The following is a 14,688-nucleotide window of genomic DNA, read 5'->3' as shown; positions in this document are numbered from 1 at the left end:
TCAAAAATAAATAGATCAAATAAAACAGATTAGAAACACAAATCAGAATCCAGTGCATGGTTCCTAAAATATTTCAACATATGCAGTGACCAGTACCATAGCAATGTGCGTGATGATTATATCCACTGACATTAAGTGACATGGGGCATTAAATTTTTTGCTTATGGTGTCTCATTAAATTTTCCAGTATATGATGGTCACTCTATCAACTATCAACACCCTAACAGAATGATAACACCATAATTTTAATTTTATTTTGTAAACACACACACACACACACACACACACACACACACACACAGTTTTGACATTAGTCATGAAGTGATTGAGGTGCAGGAGAATCGTATTTATTAACTCTGAGGAAAAGTGGCAACCAAGTTCTGGATAAGAACTTCCAGCATGTTTTTTAAAAAGGACATTAAAATTGAGAATATTTTTAGTACATGATAATTGAAACATTTTCATTAAACTCAGTGTGAATAAATTACTTTAAAAATGGGTCACATTATTTTTACGAGAAAGACGAGGTGAGAAATGAAGATGCATATTCAAGTTGAATTGCTGCATCTCTAAGAGTCAATAATGACAATAAAGAGATAAATGTTAACTCAGCAAATGTTGAATTCATCTGAAGTGCATTCCAATTTAAAAAAAAGACTGTAAAGAGTTTATATGGTTTTATCAATGTCTAACACCCAGTAAAAATGGTAAGCGCTAATGTCTAATGACAATCCTATAAACAAACCATTAAAACTTCAAAATTAAAAAGATACTTATAAACCAAGTCTGCTTAACTTTTCAATAAGCTGCTCAAATTGTTAAACAAAAAGAAATGAAGCTATTGACAGAATTTCTTAGTCATTCTATAACTTAGTCATTTGATAAATTTCTTAGCCATTCTATTAATTAGAAAGTCTTATCCTTTCATTCCATCCCATGTCATTGGCAAACAAGAAAATGGCTGACACTGCAGCTGAAAAACTTATTCTTCCAGCATGTCAGGATATTTTGTGAACAGGGTGAGATAAATTTGATGATAAATTGAAAAACGCCCCTCTTAGTGATTACACAGTATCTCTCCAAATCTTTACACTATCTGACATTTAGAAGTAATGTTTAATACATACTTAGAAGCTGGTATAGATTTTTGAGATCCAATTTGATAAGAGCACTTTTATCACAAGCGATGTGATAGCTCTTCTAGCTTATATCAGCTACATGTGGAAGAATTGTAGTGTGTAATTTTAACTTGATACACATCTGGAGTAGATATGTTTACAGAATTGGGGAAGTGCACTCTCAGTAAACATAAAGTGAAAAACTGTAAAGAATGGAGCAGGAAGTAGAATAGAAACACGTTATTATTTAAAAATTAAAAGATATCCATAGCAATATTTTGCAATCACTGTCTTTTTTTTTATCATAAGGCTTTGGCATACAAAGAAATCCACCCTTGTTCGTGGACATAACAGAAAACACAGTGGAAAGTGTCATTTGCATTATATGAATCTCATTGAAGAACAGATTTTTAAAAATATTTTATTCAGAGATTGGAGGTAAACATATGCACTTACTACATCACACCCATTTGTTGGTTGTTGCATAGGATATACTAAGCACGGTGTATGAGCTTAGGAAAGGCATTCATAATTTTCTAACTGAAGCTCAGCTTCATTTGGCAAATACCAGGGGGCCCAAAAAATATATATAAGTGGACATTTTGGACAACATTGCTCAAGCAATAGTTCACCATAATCAGAAGTGTCTGGACACTGGCAGTGTCCAGACAGTAACCACTTTGAGCACCTCTTGTAATGGCAGAAGTCAAACGTGACTTGTATTCATCTTTTGTTATTGGGATATATTGAGTATTACAATTTTAAAATGTGTACACATTTTTTTGACACCCTCTGTATTTTCAAAATTGACATCCAAGTATAACAGAAGAGCATATTTAACTGATTTTGGTATTTCTCAAATTAAGTTGGAACTATAAAGGGGAAATTGTGTAATTCAACACGTCAAACACATCAAAGTGTTCCAAAAGATATTATTCTCAAGGTCAAAACAATTATGTAAAAAGAGTCACCTGGTAACTATCTGTTCCTAACAGTCTTATAAAATGCTGAACAGAACTTTTTCAATGAAGACAGTTTGAATGAGATAAAACTAGAAAATTGTTGCAACCTCACTATTTTAAACTTCTAATCATTACCTTCAAGAAGAGAAATATGAAATATTACAGAATATTTGAATAAAAGGTAGTTTAGCTTTTCAAAACTCTTGAGTTGAATTTGGTGGCCAAAGAAGGAAATGCATTTCAGTTTTTCATTTACTCTAAAAAAATGATTATAAGATAGTATGTATCATTATTTTAGAGAAAGGGTAAAGATGAATTTCCATAGTGTAGCACAAAAAGTATATCATTATTATTATGAGGATTTAAAAGACACCATTTTTGGTGAACCTGGAATTTTCATCCTTGACCTACTTTAAAATGTTAAAAAGAAAATGGCTCAACAGTGCACTAGATGTGTAGGCAGCATTGTCTCTGAATGCTCTAAACCGGAATGCCCTACCTATAGGTAAGCACAGTTGATTAATTAATTAAAACTTTTCCTGATTTTTGTTTTAGTGTTGATTATTTGGCAACTTGTCCATTTTATTAAATTATTAATAAAAATATTGTATATTAATGTTATACTTTAATCATAAAATATGAAAATAAATATTGTCCCATGAAACAATTTAGGCTAAATCTCTATATGTCTGAGTTTGTACCTGTGTACTAGGTTTGCTGTACAACATATTTCTTACCACAGGTTCACTGTCATTAGTTTGAAAAATACCAACTTAGAGAACTGGACTGCTGTTTGTTGTTTTATTTTCCCTAAGGTGAACACTACTGCTTCCAAATACGCTGAATGCATGAAACTGGGTGGAGGCATTCTGATTTCTTCTTGGGCTCCTGCCCTCCAACCTGTTAATCATAAGATCTTTAAGACTTTCCTGGGCAAAACAGGTTCCCTCTGATCCCCTTATGCAGTGAGCACTCCAGCATGTTGCCCACTCCGTGCTGACCTGAAGATCTGTCCTATCCCATCTACCTCCCGCTCTCAGTAATACCATTGGAATCTCTGATCCTCTGATGCCCACTCACCAATATGGTTCCACACTGGTACTGGCTTATTCTCATCTGTGCTTCTTCACTGTCATTTCAATGTAATTTGCAAGTGGTCTGAAGGAGGAAACGTTTGTGTTTTTCATATGGGATGACTGAAAGGGGGTGCAGGGAAGTAGGTGCTCTCCAACACTACTAGTGTTATAGAACTGATGCAACCAAAGCAATTATTTTAGTGATATGTCCATCTCCTGAATCCAGTTAAAAATGTCCATCTCCTGAATCCAGTTAATTTATTTCTAGTAATAAATTCTAAGGAAATCATCGAATTTCCAACAAGGATGTTCATTACAAAGTTATTTACAAAAAGAGTGTTCCCAATTTTTTTTAAATGTCCAACAGGGGAATTATTAAATCCCTCATGATGTATGTACATATGTATGTGTGTGTGTTTATAAAATAGAATATTTGTCAATAACAAAAAGTCGTGTTTGAAAAAAATTTTAATGACAAGGGAAATATATTAAATATAAAAAGAAAACAAAAAATATGTAGAGTGGAATTCTAACTGTATTTAAAAATACAAATAAGCATACATGATTGCAGAGCCAATGTAGAGTAGGATCTTGATTTTATATATGGGTATGGGTGTGGGTGTGTGTGTGTGTGTGTGTGTGTGTGTGTGTATTTGCTTTCCTCTTTAGCTATGCTTCATGTGCTGAGTCAGTTATACCATCCCAAGCTTAATTACACCTATCACTTCATTGTATCATCTTACCTTGCTTTAATGATATCATTTCTTTATAATACAGATGTACTCATAGACTACAACTCCTTTGCCACAATTCATTTTCCCAACAAGATGCACATCTTTAGCTACCCCAGCATATGGGACTTTAGCTACCACACTTGATTTAAAATGCACATTAATGTCACGTTAACTTAAATGTAACCTTTAGCCCTGCTTCTGAGTCTGAGGTTCTATGATGTAAACGTGATGCTGGACTAAAGAATTATATCTTCGATAATACAGTTCTGCTTCGATAGGTTTGCTCCTCACCTGAAATCCTCTCTTGCAAGCTCCCTCAATCTCATGAAAGTCATGCTCTGTGCACAGAGGGCAAGCTTCAGAACTTTCCCACAGGAAATAGAAGGCACATCCATCACAGGTGCCTGCTGGACACTTGCTGAAATAAAAAACAAAAACAACAATAATGACAGCTTTTGCCACACATTTAATTGAGTCCAATCAATATTTGAGAGCAAACTGCATACTGGGAAACAACATACATGAAGAAAATAATTTAAAGGAGACAAAAACACAATGAGATACCACTTTGCACCTACTAGGATGGCTAGAATCAAAAAGACAAATAATAACAAGTGTTGCAATGATGTGAGGAAATTGGAAACCTTACACACTGCTGATGGGAACATAAAATGGTGACGCTCTTCGGATGAATCTGGCAGTTCCTCAGACAATTAAACAGGAGTTGCCGTATGATCCAGCAATTCCATTTCCAGGTAAGTACCAAGAGAAACGAACACATACGTCTATACAGAAACCTGTACATGAATGTTCATAGCAGCATTCTTTACAACAGCCAAAAATGCGGAAACAACCCAAATGTCCATCAACAGATAAATAGATAAGCGAAATGTGCTATATGCACACAATGGAATATTACTGAGCCATAAAAAGGAGTACAGTGCTAACACATGCATCAACTTGGCTGAACCTCAAAACTATTAGGCCAAGTAAAAGAAGCCAAACAAAAATTCCATATATTATATGATGTTATTCATATTAAAGCCCATAATAGGGAAATCTATATAAACAGAAAGTAGGTTAGTGGTTGCTTAGGGAGAGGAAGGGGGCTGGAGCCTAGGGAGGTGATAGCTAAAGGGTATGGGGTTTCTTTTTGAGATGATGAAAAAGTTCTAAAATTGATTATGGTAATGGTTGCACATATCTGAATACACAATAACCAATGAATTGTATGCTTTAAATGAGTGAATTATAATGGTATGAGAATTATATCTCTATAAAGCTTTCTTTCTTTTTCTTTTTTTTAAATTTAAAGGAGAGACAAGCACAGATAATGACCAAAAAAGCTCCGGGAAGGTTTCTTAGTGGAAGTGATGCTTAAACCAAGTCTAGAATATTTTAGAATAGTAGGAGTTAGCCAGCATAGAAGGGAAGAAACAATTCCTCCTAGAGGGATGAAACGGTAGATGAATTGGAAAGAAATTACAAGCTCTTGTGGCTGGAGCTTCAAGAGCAAGGTAGTGAGAGCAATGGCCGTACAGGCAGGCAGTAGGTGATAAAGGGTGGTTGCGATTTCTGTTTAAGGTAACGTACTCAGGCGAGGTGCTTTAGGGAGCGGAATGATGCACAGGACCATGGTCCACAGAGGGTGGGAAAAGGCATGACAACAAAATCGGCTAACATGAAAAGACAAACAAAACCACCATCAGGTCAATGCACAGCTCAGTGAAGCAAATGATTTTTCAATCCTGGGTTTCCTAGGCCTGACACCTTCTTTTGAGCTGTGCTTACCTTCGCCGCTCAGCAATGATGGATGGGGCTTAGACACCAGTGCAGAAGCACACTGGAGCAACCGCCATTCAGCGCCTGAATGGAGGCTTTCTGAAACTCTGCTGTCTGGTGGGAGGGCCTACTATGTCAACTTGCCTCTTTAATTTTAGGGACCGGTAAACACAGCATGGCTCAAAAATTAACCTGCTGCTACTGTGTACAGAATCCTTACTGATTGACACGAGAAGCTCTTTGCAAAAATTCTAATGGGAATGACTCTTTTGTTCATAAATTCATTAAAACAAGGAAAACATTGTTCCCTTAAATTGTCCACTATACTTCCCTTAAATCAAGCCATGGAAATACAGGGCATTGCCCTGGAAACCTCCTTCCGAGGTTGTTGATAGTGAGTACAGGAGTACTGAAACATTTAATAGCAAGAAGATAAACACACAATAATAGGGAGAATCCCAAAAACATCTCTCTTTAAGTTTTAACTTCAAATGACATAACTATAATTTTCAGTCTACCAGAAAGGTAACATTTCATATTCTTAGTTAACTAAATACTCGTATATTACAAGTTACCCTAGAAATTCTAAGTGCTTAAAACTTGAGTGCATTCTCACATACTAATCTTTCCAAAGTGTCTGTACAGTGCTGCAGACTAAGTGGACATGGGTGGGATGTAAATAAAAGCAAAGTTCTTTACAACAAGCTTCAGAAACAGAGGCCTAGTATTGTCAGATCCAAGAACAATGGTAAACAGTGACTCTGGGAAAAATGCCTTAACTCTTACCTGTCTTAATTTCTCTGTAACAAAGGAGTAATAAATACATTCTAGGAAACATTTACCCTTTTAAAAAGATAAATGTAATAAATGAAAACTATGTCAACTTAAAAAAATATTCCCAATTTCCACCTTCCAGATCAGTAAAAGCAACTCAAAATTACTTTTGAAAAAAAAAAAAAATGGGTAACCAATTAGAAAAATTCTTCAAGAATATAATTATTTGCTTAACGATTTGCAACTTTAAAAATAATTACATTCTTATGATTAATTAGCAAACATTACCAATCTGCTTTCCTGCTCAAATCTCCCCAAATTATTTTCTATTTTATCTTTCCAACACACGGAAGCTTTAAGGAGGAGCCTGTTTATCTTGGTAAAGTAAGTCTGCTAAAACTTGAGAAGAAAAACCCAACAAATAACAAAGAAAAGGAGAAAATTAATCAAAGTTGCAGAAAGCTCTAGAGAGAAGTCTTGGGTTACAATTCTAAGTGGGCTTTCAAATGACTCTGTTTTTCCGTAAGTGACTCAACGCCCCTCCCCACCATCTCATTTCTGTAACTTGTTCAAAGCAGTATGTCTGCTATACTGCCTTCATAAAGTAGTTATAAAGGCTAAAATAAGAGAACAATTTGGGAAAGTTTAAAGCACTGCAAAATATAAAACACTGTTAACAATGTACATTACTTTCTCAAGAACTGGGAGAGTTGCAGGAATAGAAAAAAATATCAAGATATCGATGCAATTTACAAAGCTGCCATTAGGTGTCAAAATACTACAATGTTTCAGTGTCTTTCCTTGGTAGACTTCACGTTTTAAAACTTAGGTTAAAAGCAGTTTAGCTCAGTATCAGTTCTTTAATTCTTTTAACCCAATGAGTCATGTGAGATGTGGAACATTCAGATTTGGTTCTTTGTTATAAACATGAGTTTCACAGTTTGAATCAGGCGTTCCTTGTGAAACAAGAATGTATGAAGCAGTAATCATTTCAATAGTGCTTATAAAGAAAATGAAAATTTTTTAAAAGATGCAAGAGAAAAAAACCCAAAAAATATTTTTCCTTCTAACAGAAGAACAAAAAGCAAATAGTAAGATAAATCAACCCTGCCCTGTATCGCCAACTTTGTGAAACACTTTTCCATTTGATGACCTGTGTCCCCACCATCTTCACCCTCTGCCCCAAGCTTTTTAGAGGGGTCACTAATTGTGCTTCTTTTATAACTTTTGATCCACACAATCACCATGGAAAGCAGAGAGCAAATGTTGAAAGACACAGGGCAAGGTCATGGATAGCTGGGGCATTTGAGGCTAGGCTCCTATAGGACGACCAGATGTGCTGTAAATTCTAGATAGAGAAACCACCACCGATTCAAAGGACAACCAGGTGGACTTGGATTTGGTTTTGTTGGTAAATGTGGAAGAGACTTGCCAGTTTCTTATTTTGCTTGTGGGATTGCCTGACCAACCCGTGGTACTGGCAATGTTTAATAAAAATGTTTAATATTTTTTGAGGAAATCACATTAGAATATATTTTCCCCAGGGAGAGTGGATGGAATTATTCGTGTCCTCTCCTCTTTTAAATGAATCATGTTGCCTAGGGCAGGATCTACTTGGTTCATACTGTGAATTTCATGGAGAATATTGTTTTCTTTGGAATTATTATGATCTACTACTCAACCTATTATTAATTGTTTGGATCGTTGATAAAGCAATGTAAAATTGTTTTGCCTAAGCTTCATTCAAATCCACAGTTTAAACTAATTCATCTACGTTGTCAGTAGGTTTCTGACCCTTCCTAAGTTAGTGTCAGGAGATTGGGGCAGGGGAGCCAGAGTCTTGTGTGCTCAGAACATTTCTCATTCGGTGTCAGGGCACTAATGTTGCTGAGCTTCTTAATGTGGGGCTTTTGTGGGTTTCTTGAGGTTGCCAGTCTCAGGGTCTGAAGACTGACATCCCCTGGCATGGGCAATGCCCTCTGACCTGCTGCTAGTGACTGTCCTCAGCTTTGGCACCTCAGGAAGGTCAGCCTTTCTCTGCTGAGGATGCCTTGCCATTGGCAGAAACTCCTCTTGTGTGGGGACCATAAAATGCTGCTGCATCTTGTTCCAACTTTATTTGCCCCAAGGCTGAAGAGTATAAATTCCTTTTGACTGAATTTGAACATAAGATTTTTTTTTAATTAAAACGTATTGGGGTGACAATGGTTAGTAAAATTGCAGAGGTTTCAAGTGTACAGTTCTGTAATACATTATCCATATATCACATTGTGAGTTTGACCCACAGCTCTTGGATCCAAGGATATAAAATTCTCCCAGTCTGCAAAAACCTCCCTTTCTAAACATTCTACCCCAGGTTAATAACCAAAAGTCAGTATCTGATCACGACCTGGACAAACTACATTAACCGACACTCCCTTCTCCTTTGGTATCTGTAGACTCTGTATCTTCTTCAGGGAAATAAATACCTGTCAAAGTTTTAGCAACCTTATTTCAAAATTGATCCTAAAATTTTATGACTCTTTTGTGATATTTTTATATCATGTCCTAAGATTACTCAATAGTGTTTGAATTATATAATTTTAACAATTCTGTGTTTGAGATTTTCCATTTCTTGATCAGAACAGGTTTTAGTTATTTTCACTTATGCTCATAATGCTTTTATATATGCCTCCTTCCTTTTTAATGCTATAAGGACATATTTGGTTTTAATCTTTCCATTTCCACTGCCTTTGCAATTTACACAGACTTACATACCTATTATTTGTCCATAAATAGTGCAGAGGAAAAAGAAAACAAGGAACTCATTTAACCAATAATTATTCTCTGGCTCTTAACAACTTAAAATGGATAGACTTTTGGCTTTAACAGTCTTTCCCCAAAGACAAATGCAAACACTATCCTAGCATCCAATGACTTTGATAGAGAGACTCTAAATCAGAGCCTGTGCAATAAACCCTGGCATGTTCAACCTCTGAACGCTAGCAGGACAGAACTGTGAAATATTCCTTTCATGAAAGAATATTCTCAGAGGCTACACTTATAATGAAGATGAATTTGGAATTTGAAGGAGGTTTTGACAAAATTATTTTAGTCTAATTTATAAACTACTCAAGCAGTTAAATATACTCATAAGTTGTGTTTGAGAGAGAGAGGATGGTGATTTTTCTTCTAACTCCTAGCATTAATAAAGAAGACTGTATTTGAGGACAGATGACTCATTTAAAAGAAGGTACAAATAACACGCAGATCAGCTAAGTTATCCCTGGATAAATGTGGTATTTGCTTCTGCTTAGTGCTTCTTTGCAAATCTCTGCCTATAAAGAACTGGAAGGAGAAAAAAATGAAAAGATGAAAGTATGATGGCATGAAAAGAGCAACAGACAGAGTCAGGAAATCACTGCATCTTGACTGCGCCACTCTGGAGCTATACGACCTGGGTCCTCAGTGTTTCCTACTGTGTATAATAAACAGGTTTGTCTTAAGGCTCTCTAATGTGCTATGATATCTCTATTATCAGATTAAAAATGGTTCCCTCTGTTTTCTAATAAGGCTTTTTATAACCTTGTCACTAACAGAGAGTTCTCATTTTTGAAAAAGCACTTTGGACACAATGCTCAGGTCTAATTATTGCTAATGAAAGGAGAAGCTTCAATTCCTCTAACTACCTAGGATCATGATTAGAGGCTTTGGAAAGCTTTTAAGGCAGAGGCTGGTGGGGCATCTATTTAGGGATATTAGTGGTCTATTGTGTTAGCAATTTATTCTTTGGCCAAACTGCACTAGATAATCTCAAAAATACACTCCAGCTCTCAGATTTCATCTGTCACAGAAATCATGCTAAGTTTCATCGAAAATGTCTCACATCCTCTAGACACTGTGTGGAATTAGAAACCAACTGCATTTGCCAGACCAAACAGACAGGCTGGAGTTTCCAATTGCAGATTAGTAGAAGACCCACATAAGTTGCTACTCTCTCTAAATTTCACATGAGATACACAAAGAACACACATATCCCCTTTGCCCCTGCCCCATTCACTGTCTGTTAAGACTTTCTCATTTTCCCAGGGCTGGGGGTCTTGTGACACTTTCCTCAGTTACCACGACACAGAGCCCCAAGCAATGTTACTACTGCCAAAGTTGCCTTCGCCTGGTGTGCCAAGATCCTTGGCCAAGACGCTACCTAGGGGTAGCATCCCTTCTGAGGTGCCAAAGTTTCCCTTCTTTGACTCCTTGATCAACATCTGAGACATCTCAAGGCAAACTGCCTGGTTACCATCCTCCTTTCTATTGAAGAATTTAAAGCTCCCTCAAAAACGCAAATTAAGAGTGGCCGGTTGGTTCAGTGGTTGGAGCACAGTGCTCATAACACGTTCTGAGGTTGCTGGTTTGATTCCCACATGGGCCAGTGAGCTGCGCCCTCTACAACTAGATTGAAAACAGCAACTTGACTTGGAGCTGAGCTGCGCCCCCTACAACTAGATTGAAAACAACGACTTGATATGGAGCTGATGGGTTCGGGAAAAACACACTGTTCCCCAATATTCCTCAATAAAAAATTTTTTTAATGCAAATTAAGTCCTCTTCAAAAGTAGCGTAAGTATCTGCCTTTGTTAACATTTCTTTACTGTTAGTAGGAAACGGTAAATCTTTATTCGGCCTTATAGATAAAATAATTCTAATTATTACAGGACAAGCTGCTGTTCCTCATGTTCTGATCCCAGAGCTCCCCCTTGTGCACTGATGGAAAACTGACTCAAGAAAGAACCCACACTGAGGTTGTGGGGTTCAAGCAGTTCCCTAGAGGAGTGGTCCTCAAACTTCAGTGTGCATCACAATTACAAATAAAGCTTTATCAAAATTTGGGTGAAGAAATCCACCCCATAGACTATGATGTTTTAAATTAGCTTTTCAGAAAACTAAAATGCAGAACAAAGTTTGAGAATCTGGCTCAGAGAAAAACAAGCCAAATCTCCAAAACAAGGCTTAAGACCAGTGTTTCTCAAATTTTAATATGTATCAGAATTGCCTTGTGTTTTTAAAAACATTCCTGTGCTGAATACTCAGAGATTCTTGAGATTTTAAGAAGGTCTAGAAAATGATTTTAAAACAGACACCCAAAGGTAATCTGCTGAGGTGATCTTGAGAAACTCTTGCAAAGCCAGTGAAGTGCCCTAAGTAGAAAAAACTGCTAGAGGTCAAAGGAGAAACTTCTCCCTCTTCGCCAGAGGAAAAAGATCAGTTTCTAGATGCCATCATTTAACATTAAGAGATTATTTTTCATTGTTATTACTTTAAAAATCTCTTGGGAGAGTTAGTGATATATTTTCTAAAGGGCAGACCTAGTCTCTTAGTAACATTGTTTGTTTCAATCAGAGTTCTGGAGGAGGCTTCAGAAGTCATCCAGGCAGATTCCTAGAGGCTAGACCCAGAGAGGTTAGTCGCTAGGTCGAGAAAAAAAAAGGACCTCAGAAGTGCTACAGTAAATAGAACAAGCATCTGAACTCAAAGCTCTGTGGTGGGACATCGGAGAATGATGAAAGAATCTCTAAACACACCTCATAAAGAAAGTGTGGTTTGCTGCCTTGTCCTTAAGTGTGGACGCTGGACGGGGATCCTCCTCCACCTGACGCCCTTTATCCTCAGGGTCTCTCTGTTTATTTTACTGATGTCTATTACCTTTTATTATGTACCCCTCTCATCACATTCTTTTCTCACCTTAAAAAGGTGAAAAGAAAAATTAATTCATAGATCTGTGAGAACCAGAGAAATAGTTGGTAAGAGGTGAATGCGAGTGTGCCTTTATGCCCAGAAGTAAGTCACAAATCCTGGGTTACCAGTGTAATTGTTTTTAAGACGCCCAAGTAATTGAAACAGTGCTTAGACCACTGATTTCCAATCCTGATGTGAAATAAGCAGGATAACTTAAAATCTCTCAAAAACTATCAAAAACAAAGTTTAGTCAATCATTTCCTTTAAAAAATGTAAACTTTTGCTAGCTTGATAGAGAAAAATCTGCAAATCAAATTATGATCCAAAGGCACCTTAGCCCTAAAAAAAATTAGAAATACATAATCTACATATTGAACAATGAGCAACTATGAAAAATAAAAATCAGGAGACATTTGTCACTCATGGCATGAAAGCAGTATTTAGTTGACAGATCTTTTGAGTCCATGAAATTGTTTATTTTCTCCTACCCAAAGTTCACACCCAAAGTGGACTGTATTAATCAGACCTAGAATGTAGACAACTGTTGCCACAACGACAATACAAATGAATGGTATTATGCATTCTACAGGTCAGACTCTATCTTGGTGATTTCACCACCATTAATCAGAAAACTCAAGTGATGGAAATGGATCATACAAATTATCTACCCTGAGCCTCATCCCCTTACACAGAAAGAAACTATGACTCAAAGGTTAGATTATTTAATCTAGATCACCTTGATAGTTAATTGTTGATGAAGAACTATAACTCAGGAAAGTTCCTAATCCAGCTCTCAAGGAAATAAAGTCTCAACATTACTTAAATAATTTTTCAAGTGGTTTAGAGATTCAGGCAAACAGCATGAGAATATGTCATTAAGGAGAGACTACAAAGATTGGGCAAGGACCTAGTCCTCTTAATAGACCCTCAGCATATACCTACAACAAAAATCTATAGACTCATCTGTTCTCGCTCTGCTTTACATCCAGAAAGAATGCGCTTTAAAATAATAAGATTCTTCAGAGTTCTGCTTCCTCATAATAAATACAAACGTGCAACAATCAGTTAGAAATAAGAATACCTGGGGACTGAAATCACTCCAGCACCCGGTTTTGTAGGATTACATCTCATTTTCACAGCAGTTGATCGGCCATTAACACAAGATGTTGTCGTTGTAGAAGATCTATTATAAAGCAAATGTCATTTTACAAAACAGATATGACACCGATTACAAAAACAAAAATATCCTGTGTATCATTGCTCCTATGCTCCATAAAAATGAAAAAGACGAATGTATCAAAGTTCACTAATTTAGAATTTTAATGCAAACTGAGCTCATTTACTTCACTGACTATGAAAAGTTAACTGTTTTCCCAGGTAAAATAATAAGCTATTAAGATCTTCAGCAAAGCTTTTATAACTATAATCTAAATTATAATCAAACCAACTTTTAAAGGGAAAAATGTCAAATTTACTCAGGCTGATGTTTTGATGTGTGAATTTCAAATAATTACTGCCTAGATAGTAAAATAGAGTCTGTTTTTTGCCTAATTTAAAAGATTATATATATGAGAGAAATTATACAAGGCTTTCAAAATAGTCCATGTTTCCTACTTTTACTAAGTATTTCATTTAAGAAAATCAATTACTAACTATCTATTAATTATAAGCTACTATGCCGGGCACCCTGAAGTGACATCCTTTTGATTAAAACACCTGTCAAGAGAAACAGCATCTTCACTTACTTATAAAAGAAATGTACATCTGGTATTTGGCTTGGTGGAACTGGGAACATATCTTCTTTTATATGAACATTTTGCAATGTGGTTTCAACTGTCACTCCTAGATAACAATAAAAAAGACACTATTAAGCAATATGAGGAAATTAGGTTTATTTAGCCTCCGTACATCTAAATACAAAATAGCTGTACTTTGATGCTGTGTACTAAATTAATACAGTGATGATAACAATATGAAATTTTCCAAAGTCTCCAGAAAAAAAAAAAAAAGATTCTACTCCCTAGTTTGTAATTTTGTTTAAGTCACTTTACTTTGCTGGGTCTTAGGTCCTGAATCTATAAAATGCATGTAATCATTTAGACGATCTCTAAAGTACCCCCATTTCTAACATTTCAACAACCTACTAATAATTCTCAGCCTCTGGTGAGTTTTTGTCAAATGAACTTGTCTACTTTGCTAATACAGCTTTTCATTCAGATTATTATAGGCATATTTGACAAAGCAAAAATTGCCGTGCCCTAATAATTTCTAGGAAATAACTCTAAAGTCTGCTTAATCTAAAAATAAGGCTTTTTTCCCTCCTAGGCACAATGATGGCAGAGCCAAAATGCAAGCAACAGCAATCCTTGCTTCTGACACAGTTCTGACGCTGCGTACAAGCTCAGTAACTGACCTTGGTGCTGAAAAATGAAGCTAAATTCCTCTGGAGTCTATAGCAGTGGTTCTCAAATCTGGCTGCACATTCGAATCATCTAAGAAGCTTGTTCAATCGTCGGATTTGTTATACATC

The 14,688-nt window shown here is 36.1% G+C and overlaps 1 protein-coding gene across 1 annotated transcript in view; it reads right to left on the bottom strand.

Moving 5' to 3' along the window:
- Window positions 1-14,688, bottom strand: part of ELAPOR2 (endosome-lysosome associated apoptosis and autophagy regulator family member 2) — a 168,315-nt gene that overhangs the window by 12,292 nt on the left and 141,335 nt on the right. The window contains exons 17-19 of the mRNA XM_019749771.3: window positions 13,904-14,000; window positions 13,240-13,341; window positions 4,182-4,308 (exon numbers count right to left, since the gene is read on the bottom strand). Of these exons, the coding sequence (XP_019605330.2) occupies window positions 4,182-4,308; window positions 13,240-13,341; window positions 13,904-14,000 (326 nt within the window). The remainder of the gene's footprint in view (window positions 1-4,181; window positions 4,309-13,239; window positions 13,342-13,903; window positions 14,001-14,688) is intronic.

The sequence above is a fragment of the Rhinolophus sinicus genome, chromosome 4 (genome assembly GCF_057876585.1).
Source record: "Rhinolophus sinicus isolate RSI-liver-muscle chromosome 4, RSI-T2T, whole genome shotgun sequence".
Taxonomy (NCBI): Eukaryota; Metazoa; Chordata; class Mammalia; order Chiroptera; family Rhinolophidae; genus Rhinolophus; species Rhinolophus sinicus.
The sequence above is the reverse complement of the archived record's forward strand: the minus strand, read 5'-3'. Positions and strand labels throughout refer to the sequence as shown.